The sequence below is a fragment of the Rhinolophus ferrumequinum genome, chromosome 12, assembly GCF_004115265.2.
Source record: "Rhinolophus ferrumequinum isolate MPI-CBG mRhiFer1 chromosome 12, mRhiFer1_v1.p, whole genome shotgun sequence".
NCBI classification, from domain to species: domain Eukaryota; kingdom Metazoa; phylum Chordata; class Mammalia; order Chiroptera; family Rhinolophidae; genus Rhinolophus; species Rhinolophus ferrumequinum.
The window spans coordinates 62,085,708-62,104,669 of NC_046295.1; the positions used below are offsets into that span (position 1 = coordinate 62,085,708).

Here is an 18,962-nt window from a genome sequence, read left to right on the forward strand (position 1 = left end):
TGGGCACTACCAACCATTTGTTGGTTATTTGTGCTGCAATTGCATTATCCCCCTTTAGGCCTTATCCTTTCAATCTTGATGGAGTCAAATTTGTCAATCTTTGCTTAGAGTTTGTACTTTTGGTGTACTAAGAAATCCTTTCCCACCATCAGGAGCTGAAGATATTGCTCTATTTTTTCCCATAATAGTGTTATAAGTTTTCAGTTTCACATTGACGTTCCTAACCATCTGAAATTGATTTTTGTATATTGTGTGAGACAGTGAACTAGTTTCATGTGTTTCTACTTAGATAACTAATTGTCCCAGACCCATTTTTTTTAAAAAAGTTCTTCCTTTCCCCACTGACCAGCAGTGCCAATTCTGTGATTTATCAAGTTTCCATATACATATAGGGATCTGTTTCTAGTTCTCCATTGTTTCACTAGTATATTTGCCCATCTCTATTCTTATGCCCACATTGTCTTAATTACTATAGCTTTATAATAAGTTTTGAAATCTGGTAAAGTAAGTCTACCAACCATGTTTCTCGCCGGACTATTCTTGGCTCTTTAGTCTTTCATACAAATTTTAGAATTACCTTTATCAAATTCTGCTTTTAAAAATCCTGTTTTCATTGGAATTGTGTTCAATTTATAGATCAATAGGGAAAATGGATGTGCCTATAATATCAATTCATCTAACCAAAGATACAGTACTTCTCTCTCATTTATTCAGATGTACTTTGGCTTTCCATAAAATTTTAAAATTTTCTCCGCAACATTTGACATCTCTTGTTATACATATATTCCTAGGAACCTCATTTTTATTCTACCCAGTAGTGTCTTACAATTAACTTTTCTGCTTGTTATTAATGTACAGAAATGCAGTTGACTTCAGTATCCTACAATCAGTGAACTTACTAACGCTCCTAATTTTTATAATTTATTTGTAAACTCTTGAGTTTTCTATGTAGATAATTATATCACAATAAGAGTCTTAATTTCTCCTTTCCTATCTTTCCACTTTCACTTCTCCCTGTCTTGTTGCACTGGCTAGGATTTCCAGTACAGTGTGGAATAGAAGACGTGATAGCAGGCATCCTTGTTTCTGGTTTTAAAGGAAATGTTTGTTTTAAATGTGACTTGCTGCCATGATATTTACTGTAGGTTTTCTCTAGATATACTGTATCAGGTTAAAGAAGTTTTCTTCTGTGACACTAGTTTGCTAACTGCTATTTATCATGATTCGAAGTTGAATTTAATTGAATGATTTTTCTGTACCTATTAGCTAGAAAACACATATTTCAAATGTAGAAAATTGTATACATGTGTCTAATATTGACTCAACCTTGCATTCCTAGAATAAAGCCGGTAGTACCCATAACTTTTTACTTGGAGAGTCAGAAGAGGTTAGATGGTATTAGAGTAGAAACGACCTGATTAAAACTCAGTCAACTGTACGTACAGTGCCAGTCCTATTTGCTCACCTCATGACCCCGTCTCCTCGATGGCATCCTTCCGACGGCTCCAGGCCTTCTCTGAGCTTTTAGAGAACATCTCATGTTCATTTGACACTTGGCATGTGCTATTATTCTACCCATGTCCTGTCTCCCAACTAGAATACAAGTCCCTCCAAGAGCAGCAATTAGTAAGCACACAACTGCTTTCTTAAAATGCTTTAAATAATCTTGTGGATAAGAGGGTGAAGCATGACTTGGATAATAATGGATAATCCGCAGAAAAAGAGACTACTGAATACGAGTTTCTAGAAAGCTGCAGTTTTAATCCACTGACATTCACTGAAACTTAAAAACAGCATTCTTAATTGTACTCCACACTTTCCTGCTTTGTTAACAGTTATTCTGGCCATGCTACATTTTTCGACTGGAAGCATAATTTAACTTTTCCCTGTTGAGTACAGTCAATCATTAGAAATATCAATTATGGTATTGTGCTAAAGGTATTGCTGTGGGTACATAACGAGTGGGATGCAGAACCTCAGCTATAGCCTTGAATGAGTCATTAACAGGGAGGAAAAAGAACTGGCATTTTCCCCCTTTGGCATTGACCTCTAGTTAACTCAGCCGCGATTCACACATTCCTCCTCCACTCCTTACTCCCTCCAGCCTCTTTCCCCCCAGAATTACACAACAGAGCTGTAGGACTGATACATTTTTAGCAGTGGGACTGTGAAAAACTATCATTTCTCCAGATTACAACAACCTTCCAGCTTGTTTTTCCATTGTGGATCTGTTCTCTGTACCTCCTACAAGCTGACCTCTTCACTGCGTCCAATCTCTAGAAAGGACACAGCACATGGTGCAGCTAAGGGCATATACTCTGTAGCCAGGTTGCCTGCGTTCAAATCCCAGTTTGACATTTATAGTTGAAAGTGCCATGACAAGTTATTTAACCTCACTGCCCCTCAGTATTCTCATCTACATAATGAGAATAAACATCTATCTACCTCATAGGACAGTTACGAGAACTAAATGAGTTAATATTTATAAAGTGCTTAGAACATGGCCTGGTGCACAATGTTAAACAAATGAATACTGTCAAGTTGAACTCCACTGCGCTCTGATCTTTGTGTCTCTTGAAACTACTCCAGTAGTTTTGGTTGCAGTTGTACTGGTGGTGAAGGTGGTATTCTTTTGGGGGAGGCGACACAGCATACATTACTAACTGATCCTAGCCCTCCTTCCCACTGGTCAGGGCCTCTGTCAGACATGGAAGGGAAGGCGGAGGGGACTAGTCAGATGTTTTCATTCACTATTCTGTTAGCCAGTCTAAAATGAGCACATGTGAAGAAAATGGAGCTGTTTATTTAATTGAGCATAACAGGAATCTAGGGACATGTGTGACTACCGTTTTCAAATATTTGCAGGGCTGGGATGGAGAAGAGACAGCATGTAAAATTGTTTGGACCAGCTCCGGGATCCCTATCACTGAACATGTTTAAGCAAGGGACCGGTGACCAGGTGTGGAGGATGCTGTAAGAAAAGAATTTTTTAATTTAGAATCAGATAACCTTTAAGATTCCTTCTACCTCTAAAATCTGGGCAAACTGTGAGTCATGAAGACGTTGCCATCTAGTCGTGAGTCACACGTCGCCAACGCTCCTCAAGGCACAAGATTCTTCACTCCCTCCAGCGAGCGCTTGGCACAGAACAACAGATCTAGGTGAGGAATTCTAGCCTTCGGGCTGTGTATAAGCCGGCTCACCGTAACAAAAACTTTTCTAAAACTACGCGCGTCAATTAGCTGATTGCAGACTTCTGGTATGACCAACAACTACAATGAAGCATATTATCCCACATGAGATTTGGCAAAAAGATGTGCGTCCGGATGAACTATCAGACAGTCCTTCACTTCCCTCTTCCCAGGCGGGACAAAAGCCGACTGAAGCGAGCAGGCAGGTTAAGGGGAAGGGGCAGCGTGGCCCGGGGTGAATGGGAGCCTGGCGAGCCGACACACACGCAGGGGAAAGGCACAAAGGCCTGCGGGAGAGCACGCTGGACTTGGAGGCCAGTAGGAATGCCCCAGCCAGAGTGGCCACCAGTACGGCTTTGGGCTGGGGATGCAAACGTGTGCCCGCAGTGGGTTAAAGAGCGGCAACTAGCAGGGCCAGCGAGGGCCCCGCAGGGACCCTCTCTGCCCGTGGGAAGCTAGGCTTGGCGGCCCACCAGCGGTGGGGGCCTCGCGGGGCCGGGGCCGCCGGAACTGCAGCCCCAAGGCGGGTCCTATGGGGCAGGCCGGGCAGCGCACCTGCCGGCGGGGCACTCAGGTCTCCAACGGGGCTCCCCGCCCCGCAGCCTCCCCTGCAGGTCATCCCACTCGGCCTCGCCGCCGAATTTCGGAGGGTCCCGACTCCCTCCGCCTCCGCCTCCGCCAGTCCCCAAGCCCAGACAGGCGGTCCGGCCCCGAAGTCGCAGTACCAGTGCGGAATGTGGGGCAGCGGCTGCCTCCGGCCCGGGCCCAGCCGCGCGAGCAGCCACCGCCATCGCGGTCCGAGGGAGACAAGGGGCCGGGCTGGGCGCTACTTTACCTGAGAAACCAGCGGGAGCAGCGTCTGCTCCACCGAGCGCGTTTTGATCTCGAGTCCTGAGTCCAAGGCGAAGCCGGACGACCCCGAGCCTTGCACTGCGCCGGCGCCACCGATGCCGGCGGGGCCCGGAGAGGAGGCCATGGCCCTCCGCCGGTCGCGCTGCCCAGGCGCCAGGCCACTGCGGGCCCGCCGCCTGCCAGCCAGCCCGCCTGCAGCGCGATGCACCCGCGCCTCCCGAGGCCCCGCCCCCAACCCGGCCCGCCCCCGGGATAGCCCCACCCCCGGCCTGCTTGGCAGCAGCCGAGCCCCGCCTCCGGAACGGCCCCGCCTGTGCCACGCCCCCACACGTTTTTGTCCAGGGTCCACCTTGCAGCCTGCCCCCTACCCAGGGCCCCGCCCCGTCTCCCTCTCTCGCCGCTCGTGGGACCCCTCTTCTGTGGACCTCACACGCGTCTCACCCCACTAGAACATAGAAGACACCTGAGGGCTTTCCGCCTCCACGTGGCCTCTTACCACGACAAGGACACCGTCTCCGGCAAAGCTTCCAGTCCTTCTGATAGGTGACTCGTCCTAACTCCTATTCCCGCGAAAATTTCTGGAAGCTGCGCTGGGAGTTGCAACTAACTGGTAGAACAGAACCAGAGTCCGGTCTGTAGGGAGGGGATTTTACCCAGCGACAGGAATTCTACCTGTAATAGTCTCTCTGGGGGCCCGTTTTCCTCCACGCTGCTCCTTTTCTGACTGCATCTTTCTCACAAACACTTTAAACTGGACTGAAGAGGAAATATTTGGTAATGTAATTAAGGAGTATCTAGGTACTCAGCAAGAAGATAATGGTTTGGGTATCTTTCAGGCTACTGTTCAGAATTATTCCTGAAAACGAAATTAAAGAGCATATGGAAAAGCTTCACCTACTGTTCAATACTATTAACTTTTTAAAACTACTTTTCAAAATTACTTTTCCCCTGTTGCCTACTACAGAAGAGTTTAACAGATCTGTTCAGTTACTGAAAAGATTATTCATGGGTGTATACTTCTGACTAAATTCACTTAAGAGTAAGGCTAAAAGACAGAACCCCTGCGTGACTGGGATGGGAGAGCTGAACACTTCTTACCCTAAGGATTCCAGGAGCAAAGCCAAAAGGAGGTTGTCAGAAAGTACACACTTTCTTAAGGAGTCTAGGCTTAAGCAATAGACTGAGAAGCATGAAGAAATATTTTGTAAACTAGCACATATGGTATCTGCCGATGAGAAACTATTAGAGTAGAAAAGACTCTGAGGCTGGCTAGCACAGCCTTACACCTTGGCCAGAATAATTTCTCCATCCATAATGTCAGATTGATGAGCTGCAGACCGCCAACTCAAGGTGTCAGCACGCTCTTTTCCAAGCAGTGTTGAAATGTGGTTCGCGGTACTTCCGCTATGGGGTCAGTTCCACCTGCCAGTGCTGCACGGATATCTTTGGTATTGAGTACAGCCATAGCTTAGGCTTGTTTTGTTCATTCAAAATATGCAGTTCCTTTCTACAACTTTTTTTCCCCTCTGATTATTACTTCCCAGCCGCCCACCTCACCATATCCTTTTCTACCACAAGGCCACCTTATCCTGTGCACTGAGGGCCCCAGCTTCAGCCTGGGACCCTTTCACGTTGTTAAGGTGAAAGCCCAGCATTCACTCCCAAAACACATCTTCCCTTATGTAAGTTGCCCATATTTCATAAACATTCAGTGTAGGCACTGGAGCCAAAGGGAAAGATGTCAGGCCTAGCAGACAGATGGTTACATCTGTAAAAGTCTGACTTCACTCAAGATCAAATTTCTCAGCAGAAATCAGACTAAAGTGACCACCTGATTCATTCAACACCAGTCATTTTATTTCAAAATATAAATATTTTACATTTACAAAGAAGTTACATCGGGAGGTTGTCAAAGCAAGTTAGAGCTAAGAAACAGCATTTGTGTGAGAATAAAGATGTATTATTGTATTTGAATAATCTTTTTTACTTTCAAACCATCTCTACTTTGCCTAAGAATGCAGAGATGATACATTTTCCAAAATTACATAAGCAATCACAACAATATATCCAATCTTGGTTTCAAAATCAAATGGTATTTGAAATACACTCCAGTCCCCTAAAGAAGTGGCGCTGCAAAGGACAAAAGAAGGATTTTCTTTGGGATAGCTATAATAGGAGTTACACTTTCTGGGTCTGCAATAACAAAGAAATAGTGTTGATAATAAACCAAAATGATGTTACTTTAAGATTTGTATCCACACCTTTCATTGTAAAATATAAAGCTGGAAGAAAAAATAAGAAACCTGGTGTAGTAGTAAATAACTCTGGACTTGGAGTCAGAAATTCTGAAACTGAATTCTGGCTCCATTATTTTGTGGTATAAACTTAAGGGGAAAAAAGATTACAAAAAAACTTTCTGAGGCCGCCAGTGTCTCTGATAATGTTGAACACCGGCCTATCTCACAGGGTTGTTACGAAAGCAGTCTGAATAAAGTGCCATACAAAAGCGTTATTAAAATGTAATATCAATTATCCTCACTGTATCTGCACATTAATTGATCCTTGAAAAACTTTGACAACTAAACACAAATACTGATTTTACACACCATAGGTGGAAAAGAATCTCTATACTTTGCGTATAGCTCTGAACAGCAATTATGTTTTCTTTCTAATATCTCACTAAACTTTGAGATTTATTACAGTTACATGGTACGATGGTAACAAATTGACCGTTCAGAATTTCCATTAAGGATGTCTTCTAAAACAGCTGTAAACTTACTTGAGAGCCTTGTTTCCCAAAGGACCAGTGGCACTTTGAGATGCTCTAAGAAAACAAGATGGGGGCGCAGTTTAAGGTCGAGTAAGTCTAAGTAAACATCTCCTCTTAAGCTAAAGAAAGAAAATAAACTCAGCGTGCCTCAATTTTAATTGACCATGGCGTCCCCTCGTCCCCCCCACACGTTTGTTCCCTTATAACCTCTAATAACAACCCTTTGAACTATGGCTATAAGGAACGTATTTTCCCAAAAGCTACTCATCTACGAGGAAAAGGGAAGCAAAGTAGAAAAACGGACTGAGAAAAAAGAAGTATATGCTATTCTGAATTGTTACTAACTGGCTCTCTGTTAAAAAAGCCACTTTAACCTGTGGGTTTCTCTAGAAAATGACAGAATCACCTAATTACATAAGGCCCATTCTAGCACAGAATTTCTAAGACTCTAGTAGACAGGTAGTTTAAAAATGATTAAGAGAACTGTCAATCAAGTCTATCAAAAAATAACTGCTCGGTGGTTTCAGATAGTATGCACTTTTCGAAGGTCCTCTAAAATGTAATAAAATGAATATATTTTGATGGCAAAATATGTAAAGGCAAGAAATTAATAAAAACAAAAGTACTTGTTGTGAACTGGCACTAGCATTTGGAAAGCATTTGGAAGTGTGTTGTCAGAGGCTATTTCCACTGTGAAATGCCTACTGTAGTACTCTTGTAAGGGTCTCGGAAGACCCTTAGAGGAGACTACAGGACAGGACCAGAACACGGGAAGTTCTGACGGGGTTTTTCCTTGTAAACCTGAGGTTGAAAGCTCCAAATCGCTCACCAAAATTACTTTGCTCTAATCTAACCCTTCATGGCCTGAATTTCAGAGTATTTCTTGCCCAGCAGTGACACATCCTGAAGTGCTAAATACAAAGGAAGTGACAACTAGTGGTACTAGGAAGTCCTGAAGGGTCACAATCTGCTCATATTAAGACCAAGGTCAGCTGCAGGACCTCATCTGCAAGCCCTGTAGCAGCCCCTTTTAACTGGAATGAACAGCTGCTATTTCCAAGGGCTACTGGGTTTTGTAAATACAGTATCTCCATAACACTTCTTGGGTGTCCTCCCACTCACTGTCCAGCGTCAGTCTACACCAGTCTCACCCTGCCAACTAACCACCTCCAATGGAAGAGGGTGGTAGGATTCCTTGCAAATTGAAAACTAAATAAGTATCTAAGGCAGTGTGACAGAGATCACATCCAGGAACAGACGGTGTGACAGGTATTTCGGAACTGAAGCAGGACTTATATGACATGGAAAGAGGAGCACATCTGTGTGGAGAGCTTTTATCTCCTCCACCCATTCCCCCATTTGGTTTACAACTGAGTAGTGAATGTGAAGTCAAAACTAATCTTTTAATAAAGCTGTAAAATGCAAGACACTGTGAAAGGATTTCTGTCCTCAGTTTTGACTGAAGCTACTTCTTCATCAATCCATTTTCTGTTCCTAGTGAAATTTCCTCTTTCTGGGTCAAATACTAATTAACAATCTGAGGATGGGTCATCTTTGAGACCTGAGCTCCTACCTCTTCATACCACTTGATCTCTATGCCCTGTGGAATTCTGTAAAACCTCACTGGATCTGAGGGGGCATGTTTCTGAGGGTTCGAGCTGACCGGCCTTCCCAGGCTTTATGCAGTTGCTGGAGCACCGGGGCAAGTGCAGGTTTCCTAACAGGACTGTGGGAACATATCTGTTCCTGATATTTCAGGATGATATTACATCACTGCTAATTTTGGTAGCTCGAAACTATTCTTAGGGCTCAGCATTTCCCCTCTAAGAACCTGGTGTTCATACTAATAATTATAACCCGCAATAGCCATACATTAGCTCAAGTTCAGGTTTTTGCAACCACTTTAAACAGCTAAAAGCATTTTGGAAGAACACAGTTTGTATATGCACCCTAGCTCATTGTATGTAATGTTTGCCTCTTACGAATACGTGCTAATTACAGCTATAAACTTACTAGTATACAAGTAATAAAAACTAACTTGATTTCTTTTTTAACCCTTTTAAAGCAAAAGTTTTCAATGTAGCAATACACATGATCTGGCTAAGATTTAAGGTAAGAGAAGGCCTTCTTAGGAGTTAACCCCTACAGCACCTTGTACAGTGCCTGGCATGGAACCTAGAGTTTGGCAAACTGTCAACAAATGTTTCATTGAATGAATGATTAAAAAACCGACTGAAGAATGAGTTACTTAATGGCCAAATGTAACACTGAGTATTATATCAAATTATAATTGTTGAAGGATTCCTAGTAAAAATAAGAAATCTGCAGGTAGTCTACTGTATAAACAATCAAAGACCTCATGGTAGCCTCTCTTCTAGGTGGAGTTTTTAAGTAACATCACAATAAATTTAAGCTAATTATCACTAACTATGCTTCTTAGTGAGGAGGTGTTTTAGAAAAATGATTTCCACTTTTGTTTTCCAAAAAGGTGATCTTTGATACTTAAGAATGCTTTCTCCTCCATATTCCCTTGGGGGCAGAGAACAAGCCAGATGGTTGTTCTATACAGTGGAAAAGGCAGAAAGCTAAGAGCTGAGTTCTAGTCGCAGTCCTGCCATTAACTGTAGAACAAGTCCAAGGACACCTATTCTCTCTCATAGCACTGAGAAAACTGCATAAGATAGAAGGAACACAACAGTATGGCAGAGTTTACAGATTTACGGAGACAGATATTTGAGGTCAAATCTTACTAACCTTTCCGACTTTTGAGTTGGTCACTTTTCTGAAACTTAGCTTCCCCATCTGGGGGAAACTGTTATAAAACAATATAGAGCAAAATGAAAGATGATGGGAAGTGGTTGTGAAACAATATGCACAACAAGACTTTGCAAAATGTAAAGCGCTATAGCGCTATGCTGGTTATTGTGACATCTGACACATTTTAAAAGTCACAATTTAATTCAAAAAGCATTCATTGGGAATCTCACGTGCAAGGCACTGTGCTAAGTGATGGAGAAATACTATACAAATATAAAATTCTACTGCCTATAAGTAATTAAGTGGCAGAATTCCAAAAAGGGAAATGGACACATTTAACAAATGAGAGTACTGCTGCACCTGAGATTTTTGACTTAAAACATTTGGAAAGAAAACAAATCACAACATGAATTCTATCATATTGTTACCATTAATAGCAGCTTCATAAGTATTGAACTTCAGTGTGGTGGGCCAAGTTTTAGACATTTGGCAACAGTGTAGTGGGGGAGGGAGGGAGGAGAAAAAAGGGGAGGAAGAGCTTCAGTCTGTCTGTGTCTCCTATGGCTGCAACATACAACTATCTGAACTTCAAATAAGCCACCTCACCCTTGTGCTAAGGATTCGGTCTTTCTTAGGGAGGACCATACCTTGTGGGAGAACAATAGAAAACTCCTTTTTCCTGCCCAAGCAACTATATACTCAAAAGTGAAAGCCCTTTTCATTGAAAAGTGACTGTCATCGAAAAGTTTTAAGAACAGATGTCTTAAAACAGGAGAAAATTACATTGCATACACTTTTAACAGCAGGTAGTTTAGGGCTCTTAATAACTTTATAAATACATATTGTAATAATATAGATAAGCAAAGTGGAAAATTTTCAAGCTATGGCACCAGTGTATAAACTGAAACTATTCAAGCCATCTTAAAACAGTTAATTAAGTGAGCAAACCACATTTCTGAGCTCTAAAGCTGTGCTTTAAAATGCAAAGCAGCCCACAGCAAGCTCTCTCTTGTCCATGTATTCTGTACGGAAGGCCGGGAGGTTTCTGCTGCTTTTCCTGGGCTCTGCTTGCTAGGCACAGCTGAATGGACAGGAGGCCACAGCTGAGCTGAACTCACTGAACTCACGGTCAAGGCTGAACTTCCTGGAGAAATCACTGCAGTGGAAGCCACGTCAGTCTATTGAAGATTTCAGATCGTCAGAAATGTCACGGAAAGTCCTATAAGAAGAAAAGATAAAATGATTAGTTTTGCTTTTGGAAACGGAGGGGGGTGCGGGGAGAGAGGAGCTCAGGGGGAATAAAACCACAGAGGTGAAAGAACGAGAGAGAGAGAGAGAGAGAGAGAGAGAGAGAGAGAGAGAGAGAGAGAGAGAGAGAGAGAGAGAAGGGAGGGAAACTGCATCTAACCAGTAATTAATTGCCATAGAATATTTTTATAATCTGAGAGCCTTGATGAGGTTATATACTCATTATTTTTTCTTAATATTACATTTTCACTGAGTATCGTTGCAAAGTCTGCTAGTTATCTCACATTCTTTTGTAACAAGAACTCCAGTTTTTTGCTGAGTCCATTGTCTCTCATCCAAGACTACTTCCCCAGACTCCCATGAAACTAACCAACATGTGACTAAGTTGTAGCCACTGAGGTGTAAGTGGAAGTGTTGTATGACTTTTGGGCAGTGTCTCTGAAAGAGAAGGGTGATCTTCTTCGACCCTTCCCCCTTCTTGCTGGCTGGAAAGTGAACAAAACAATGTTCAAGAGAAAAGTGCTAAGAGACCAAAGATCAAACGCTAAGTAGGTAAGTTTTATTGCAAAGCAGGAAATCTGACCCAGCAGAGTCCTAGCTCTCACAGATGCGGTTCCAGGCAGGAGAAATGGAGTTAGGTCTTTTCATCCAAGAACCTGGTACCGTACTGTGTCTGACCCACATCAGGCATGCTAAGTGCAATTAGTGTTGCTAATTGGCAGGTAACATCTGGGCTGGAGAAAGGCAGTAGGCTGCATCTATGAGGTGCCTCCCTCAGGACTATGGTTGCTACTTTTCCTTTACTACATAATTTATATGCCCAAGCGAGGATTATGTCACCCAGTCAGGTCTGCAATGGTGTTGGCAGCCAAATGGCCAGGTCAGAGTTTATCAACGAACATGAGCTGAAGCACCCATCTTAGACGAAAAGACCTCACATCAAGGCTGGCAGAACATCAAGGAGCGGGGTGTGGCCTGGATGTTTGTGGAACAGTCAGACTAGTCCTGGACTCCCTACCTCTGGACTTCTTTCACCCAAGAGAGAAACAAACTTCTAAGCTCATATGAAGTCACTGTTGAGTTTTATTGAGGGTAGGTTTTTTCTGAGTTTGCTTCTTTTTCAGTTATATACAGCCAAATCTACCTTAAAGATACAGGTGTGTCGCAGAAGTTTATTATCATCTTTTTAGATGGAAGTTAACTTGCTCCTTTACAACAATATTACCAATTGGGGACACAGAAAAACGTTTGAGCTTAAAAAGTTTGTTTTCAAAAATAATTTTCGAGTGTTCAGTTTATACTATATTAGTCTGTAGTCACATCATTACACTATGTTGTTTCTTCTTAGATTATTTATCAGTCAAATAAAGCTCATTTTATTTTCATACCTATAACCAAGTGTTAAAAAGATTACTTAACTTTTTCATTAGAAATAGACCTAAAAGAGAATACAAGAAGTGTTCCAAAACTTCATGGAATCACTCACAGTTATAGAAACAAAAGATAATGAAAAGTTGTCATGAGGGATAAATCTAAAAATTCATAAAGCAAATATCTGAACTTCAGGTGCAATTCCACAGTCACGCCACCTCCTTTACACCTCTGTCTTCTCAATTTTCAGTTCACATAAATATTTAGGAGGGTTAGCCAGGCAGGGCAGAGGTAAATTAAACATTTTCGGGGGCGGCCAGATGGCTCGGTTGGTTAGAGTACAAGCTCTGAACAACAGGGTTGCCAGTTCGATTCCCACATGGGCCAGTGAGCTGCGCTCCCTGCAGCTAGATTGAAGGACAACAAACTACCACTGAGCTGCCGGAGAGGCGGCCGGATGGCTCGGTTAGAGAGGGAGTTCTTAACAAGCAAGGTTGCTGGTTCAATTCCCGCATGTAATGGTGGGCTGTGCCCCCTGTAGCTAAGATTGAAAATGGCAATTGGACTTGGAGCTGAGCTGCGCCCTCCATAATCACAGTGAAGGACAACGACTTGGAGCAGATGGGCCCTGGAGAAAGGGACTGTTCCTTAATATTCCCCAATAAAATGCGTTTTTTTTTTAAAAAAAAGACTAACATTTTCATACAATGTCAGGAGCACTTTAATATCAAGAGGGGCACAAAGAAAATGTTGCAAAAAGGATATTACATTCAAGGTGCTCAGTTATCTGACAGCTCTTCCAATGGGTGGTGCCCTCAGCCTCTTGTGCCTCTGAAGCATGTCTCTAACTCGCACAGCTCCACTTCCAAAGGAACAGCTTTGAAGTAAACTTCCTGGCTATGACTCCTGTGGCTTTGAAAGGGTTTATGTGTGACATGGTTGAAACCACCATGTTGAATATATGCTGATAGGTCTAGGAACTGAAATGAGTTGTTTCCTTAAATATTTTTATGCTCTGCGAAAAATTCCCCCAAACTAAGATTTACATACAAAGACACATGTTTTATCTCTCTCTCTCTCTCTCTCCCTCTCTCTCTCTCTGTGTGTGTGTGTGTGTGAAATCAGGGTTTCTCAATACCAGCACTACTGACATTTTTGTGTGTTATAAGATGTTTAGCGGCATCCATACCTCTACCCACTGGATTTGTGACAATCAAAATGTCTCTAAACATTTCCAAATGTCCAAAGGGGAGCAAAATTACACCCTCTCCCCAGAACCATTGCTCTACATGTCTATTTATTTATATATCTATTTTCATACTCACCAAAATTTGTGTTTTTACATTTGTATATAAGCAAAGTTGGCTAAAAACTGTCTCAGACAACAGGAATTCAGGTACCGTGTTTCTGCAAAAATAAGACCTAACTGGAAAATAAGCCCTAGCATGATTTTTCAGGATGACATCCCCTGAACATAAGCCCTAATGTGTCTTTTGGAGCAAAAATTAATATAAGACCCGGTCTTATTTTCAGGGAAACACGGTAGTATTCGATTCTGGGAAACCCTGGAAAATGTTTACAACCAATAACCCAAACTGGCCAACACTATAAAGTATTTTCCAACACCCAACAGGTTTCTAAATTCATCCTTTGACATTTTTTCACATTTCTAAGATACCTGCAAGTTTGAATCTCTATTCAATTCCTCTAAATTATGAATGAAAAATCCTGCCTCAGGGCAGACATGCATGAAATAAGATTAAGACTGTGGTTGGCCTAGTGACTGCCTTCTGTTGACAAGAAAGCTTAGCTGTAACCTTGAAATTCATACCTACTATTCAATTCTGCCTCCAGGCCAAGAAAGCCTCCAAATGGACTCCAAAGAAAGAAAACAAAATTAAGTAAACTGAGAAAACAGTTACTAAGAGTTTTCCATCTCAACATTATATCTTCTTTAGATGTATAGGGTGGTGATAGTGGTGTGTGTGTGTGTGTAACCCTACAAAAGAGGTGTGTGTGTAACTCTAAAGAAGTGTGTGTGTGTGTGTGTGTGTGTGTGTGGGTGGGTGTGCGCACGCGTATGTGCATATGTATGTGTGTAACCCTACAGAAGTAAATTGATCTTAAACCAACCTCCAAATTATCTCCTGGAAAACAAATCCCATAACCTAGAAATACGGAAATAATTTCTTTAAAAACATTTTTTAATTGAATTTATTTAAACTAAAAAAAAAAAAAACCATCAACAACAAAAACCCAAAAGACAGTTCACCTGTTTCTCCCAACCATGGCAACCACCAATTTATTCTCTATACCTAACAACTCAGTTGATTCATGTTTTAGGTTCCACATATAAGAGATCACAAGGTCTTCGTCTTGCTCTGATTTCTTTCTGGCCTCATGAAGAGGTACGGGGCTAACTAATCAGCAGGGCTTCTAAAACTGCACCTCCCTAGATAGCACAGTGGTAGACCAAGCAATCAGGAACACGACCACATCTGGCTGAGGGGACAGAGCACAGATGTTAACATTTTACAGTTCCTTTACTAGCTTTGGGACTGTGCCATGTGGTTTGTCATTTATAATCCTTTGCTCCTTGAAAATGTTGCAGATCTGCTTCCCCTAAAGTTTCCATGAGATTTTTCAAAATTTCATTTATGTAAATGTTTAAATCTTCCGATGTAACAACTCAAGAGCTGTAGACTCTCGTCCTCCCAGAGATGCGAATAAACTTTGAACATTTAAGCATGAAAGCTTGAAGTGACTAACTTAACTCACTTCAGTTGGCTCGGCATAGCCAGAGTGTGCATTTCCTAAACCCTCACCAGCACACAGGTACAAAACCTGTGACAGAGCAGATGTCATCACTGTTACACACATCCCTTCCCTTCCAACAAATCTGGAATAAAGTTCTAAGGCTGAGGTTTACTACATTCCATCTGTTTTTATCAACCTCAAGACTGTATTTCAAAACTCTTTTTATCAGATTTTCTCTTGGTTTCACTAAACCTATTGATTCATCAAATTTTCACTGAGCCTTTTCTATGTTAGGAATAGTAAAACAGTGGTAAACAAGTTAGACATAGCCGCTACCCTCAGAAAGCTTATCAACTAGAGGAAAGACAATTAACTAAGCACACATTTATGTCCTATGTATTAAGTTACCATAGGAGAAGCGCAGCATGCTATGGGGACACACAGCAGGGACATCTTCCCTAGTCTAGAGAGTTCCAGCAATGCTTTTCAAAAGAAACATACTTTAAGTATAGACCGTGATACTGGATTTGGCTAGAAATCCAGTATTCTGTACCGAGGGAAAAACATGTCCAAAGATGACGATGACTTGAGGGAACTAAAACAAGTTCAGTAAGGCTAAAAAAATAAAACCCAAGGCAGGTAGCAGAGAGAGATGAGTCTGCAGAGGTAGACGGAAAGAAGGCATGGAAAGTGTGATGGGCCAACTTAAAGTTTCAACTTTATCTTGAAGGCCATGGGAAGCCACTGTGGGAATTCTAAGGACAGAGAGACATAACTTTTATGATTCAGAAAAACCAGAGGCTCTGTGAGGGTACAAAAAATAACTTTCTTCACACCTTCTAAGTTTTTCTAACTGGGCTAATAATCAAATTAATATGAGACAGATTAACAGGAGAAAATGTCCAAAACTTATTACGAATGTCCATGTGGGGGTGCCATAGGAATATGAGACCTGACGGAGGCATTGGTAAGTTGAGGTTTGTATGCCATTCTGGACAAAGGAGAAGTAGGGGAAGCAGGGGCCTGGGATTTCAAAGGAAAGGTAGGCAATTCACAGAGAGCTGAGGAAGAGCAAACCTTGGTAAACCCATTCCTGCTGGGCCACCCAGAAGGAAGTGCAACAAACAGGCTCTGCTAGATTTCTCCTATCTGCCACATTTAGTTTATATTATGATGCTTAGGTGATTGTTCCTTTACCTTAAGCAGGTTTTTCTATCTGAAATCCTTTAGGCAAGTAAGGGGGGGAGGGTCAAAGTTTCTTTCTGAGTCTTGTGTTTCTTAATAACCAGCTTAAAATCAATATCCCCACCCCAACATTTTGGGGTGGCAAAACTTTGGTCCTCTCTGCTGCATTATGGAGAACAGAGTGGAGGGAAGCAAAATTAAGGGCAGGGACCAGGGAAGAGGCTATTGAAGCGATCCCAGCACTGGGTCACACCACTGAGAATACAGAGGAATAAACAGATTCAGGAAATGTGTACGCCACAGAGTCAAAGGAGAGGCAACAGACGACAGAAGGCGAGGCCAATCTTTCTCCCTTCCCAACTCGTTTTCTCTTCTTCCCCTAATTATTCCAAATTAGGATGATGGGAAGTACATCCAACTGAAATTCTTAAGGTTAATGTATAGGTCTGTAGGAGTGATACTGGAGGACATCTTTGTATCTCATTTTGTAAAGACAAAGAAAAATAACTTCTTGCTGTATAAAGTAGGATGTGTTAAGCTTTAGTTTAATTATCAAATGGTTTCTTTTTAAAAAAGATACTATTGATTGAATTTTGGGTATTAAATTATGAAAGTCACATGTCAGATCACGAGAGTGCTTCTAAAAACAGCAATGAGCTACTAATAACTCTTCCCTAAAGAAAGATAAAGCTGAGTCCCTACAGGACCACGCTGGAGTTGTCACCTGTCACCTTCGGTAGTGTCAAGGTGTGACAAAGGGCAAAGGAAAATTAATGCAGAGAACAGCATTCCTGGAGGAGCTCCTGGAATATTCTCCTACTTCCTCCTTACAGGTTTTTCGGAGCTTTACTATTCAGAGATTGCTGCTTAGTTTTCAGTAGGAGTGCAATAAGCACATCAAATCAAGTCTGAGTATCCTGTCCAAGGATCAAGAAAGGACTCTAAACTACATGATTGCAGGAGTGGTTTTGACCTTCCTCACGCTTCTCAAACAGCCCCACTATTCACACAGAACAGAGAAAGTGACAGGATCTGATCACGGAGTCGGCCCCAAACTATTGGGAGCCCAATGTTGTGCTGTGTCCATGAAAGTCAACTCCATCAATTACTGCAGTCACCACTACCCATAGTGAGAAGCAAAGCCAGGGGGTCCTCCCTCCTCCATCTTTCCTCGGGTGGATAGTTGATGGTGGCACACAGAAACAGTCTTGCAAATGGCTCTTTTCAGCCACCAGTGCCTGCATCTGCCATTAGAAGGTATGTCTGCCTAATGAAAAGCAACCATCCACCGTCTATTATCACACTGTAACATCAGAGTTCCTAAGATAAGCCAAACCCTTCATAGCTCTATAGAGACTATTTCCTCACAGACCATTCATTGCTTTATCTAAGAATTGTGCACACTCCAAGTACAAAACACTGTTGACAGGTGCTCTGGATACATCGGTAGCTAAAATGGATGTGACCCCTGTAGGAACAGCCACCACAGTCAGGTGGGAAAAGGCAAGACAAATACGCAATCAAGCATCTAAATGAAAAAGCTACAAGGTGCTATGTGTCAGAGCACTAAACTAGCAGGAAGGATGTAACCTAATCATGAGGGTAGGAAAGCCTTCTCTGATGAACTGACATTTGAGTTGAGATCTAAAGGATGATTAGGAGTTAATTAAGCAAGGAAAGCTGCGGGGAGAGGAAGCGTCTGTCCAAACAGAGAAAGCAGCATGTATAAAGGCCCAAAGTTTGAGGGGATCCTAGGGTATCTGAGGCCCTGACAGGAAGCCTGTATGATTGCATGCAGCTCAGAATGCAAGGGAAAAATGTTTCAGGGTTTGTGAGACAGGCACAGGTCAGACCATGTAGGGCCCTGTTAGCCATGTCAAGGATTCTGATCTTTCTCCTAAAACCAATGGGAGGCCACTTTTGGCACAATCAAGTATGCCTCCATTTTGAAAAAAAAACACATCAGCTGCTGAATGGAGATTGGATTGGAGAACAGTAAGAGCGGAGGCAGAGAAACCAGTTAGGAGACTAACATGACCGTAGCAGTCCAGGTGAGATATCTAGTAACAGGGCTCAGCTGACACCAGTGGGGTGGCACTGGAGATAAAGAGGCAAGGACAGATTTGAGGTAAAACTCACAGGACTTGGTAAAGATGGTAAATGAGATGGGAAGTAATAAGGATAACGACAAAATGGCATACGTAAGTGGCGGGTACCATTTACTGACGTAGGAAATAGAGAATGTTTTTTCTTATGGAAGGCAAGAGGATGATTAGCAAAGGAAAAGAAAAATCTTTAGCTGAAAAACACCAGTTCACTTGCTTTTTAACTATGTGACTAATAAGCAAGTTGTCCTCTCGAATCCTTGATTTCTTTACCTATAAAACTTGGAAAACAACCGTTCCCAACCTCATGAAAACACTGGACAGATTAAGCAAATGTCATCAATGGTTGTGTTTGTTACTATTCAACATGTCATTTAGACTTCCCACTAAAGAGTGATGTATTAAATATATATTTCCTTCAGGTCCTCTCAAAAGCCCATTAGAACACCATTAAAAGTATTGTTTAAAAGGCATAAAACTACTGGAAAGAAAGGAAAACAAAAGAGAAGAGGTAAGAGCAACAAACTTTCAGAAGGTGGAAAACAGACAGACCACTTGCCATGTGCTATGTCCCAGCATAGGGTAAAATGCGGAATCCTAAGCCAGTAGTGGGAAAAGCCAAGATACATACAACCTGACTAGTTCAGCAAAATCCCCCATGAGGCTCAGGAATTGGTAACATAAAGTAATTCTGGAAGTGAGTTTGAAGGTGAGGCCTAAACAGAG

General features: G+C 42.1%; 2 protein-coding genes across 3 annotated transcripts in view; both read right to left on the minus strand.

The window, feature by feature from the left end:
• Window positions 1-4,253, minus strand: part of CTNNAL1 (catenin alpha like 1) — a 59,645-nt gene extending 55,392 nt beyond the window's left edge. The window contains exon 1 of the mRNA XM_033122132.1: window positions 4,027-4,253. Within this exon, the coding sequence (XP_032978023.1) occupies window positions 4,027-4,167 (141 nt within the window). The 5' untranslated portion in view covers window positions 4,168-4,253. The remainder of the gene's footprint in view (window positions 1-4,026) is intronic.
• A 1,631-nt stretch (window positions 4,254-5,884) lies between these two features.
• Window positions 5,885-18,962, minus strand: part of TMEM245 (transmembrane protein 245) — a 90,761-nt gene continuing 77,683 nt past the window's right edge. For both annotated transcript variants that reach the window (XM_033123116.1, XM_033123117.1), the window contains one exon: window positions 5,885-10,789. In XM_033123116.1, coding sequence (XP_032979007.1) covers window positions 10,744-10,789 — 46 coding nt within the window. In that variant the 3' untranslated portion in view covers window positions 5,885-10,743. The remainder of the gene's footprint in view (window positions 10,790-18,962) is intronic.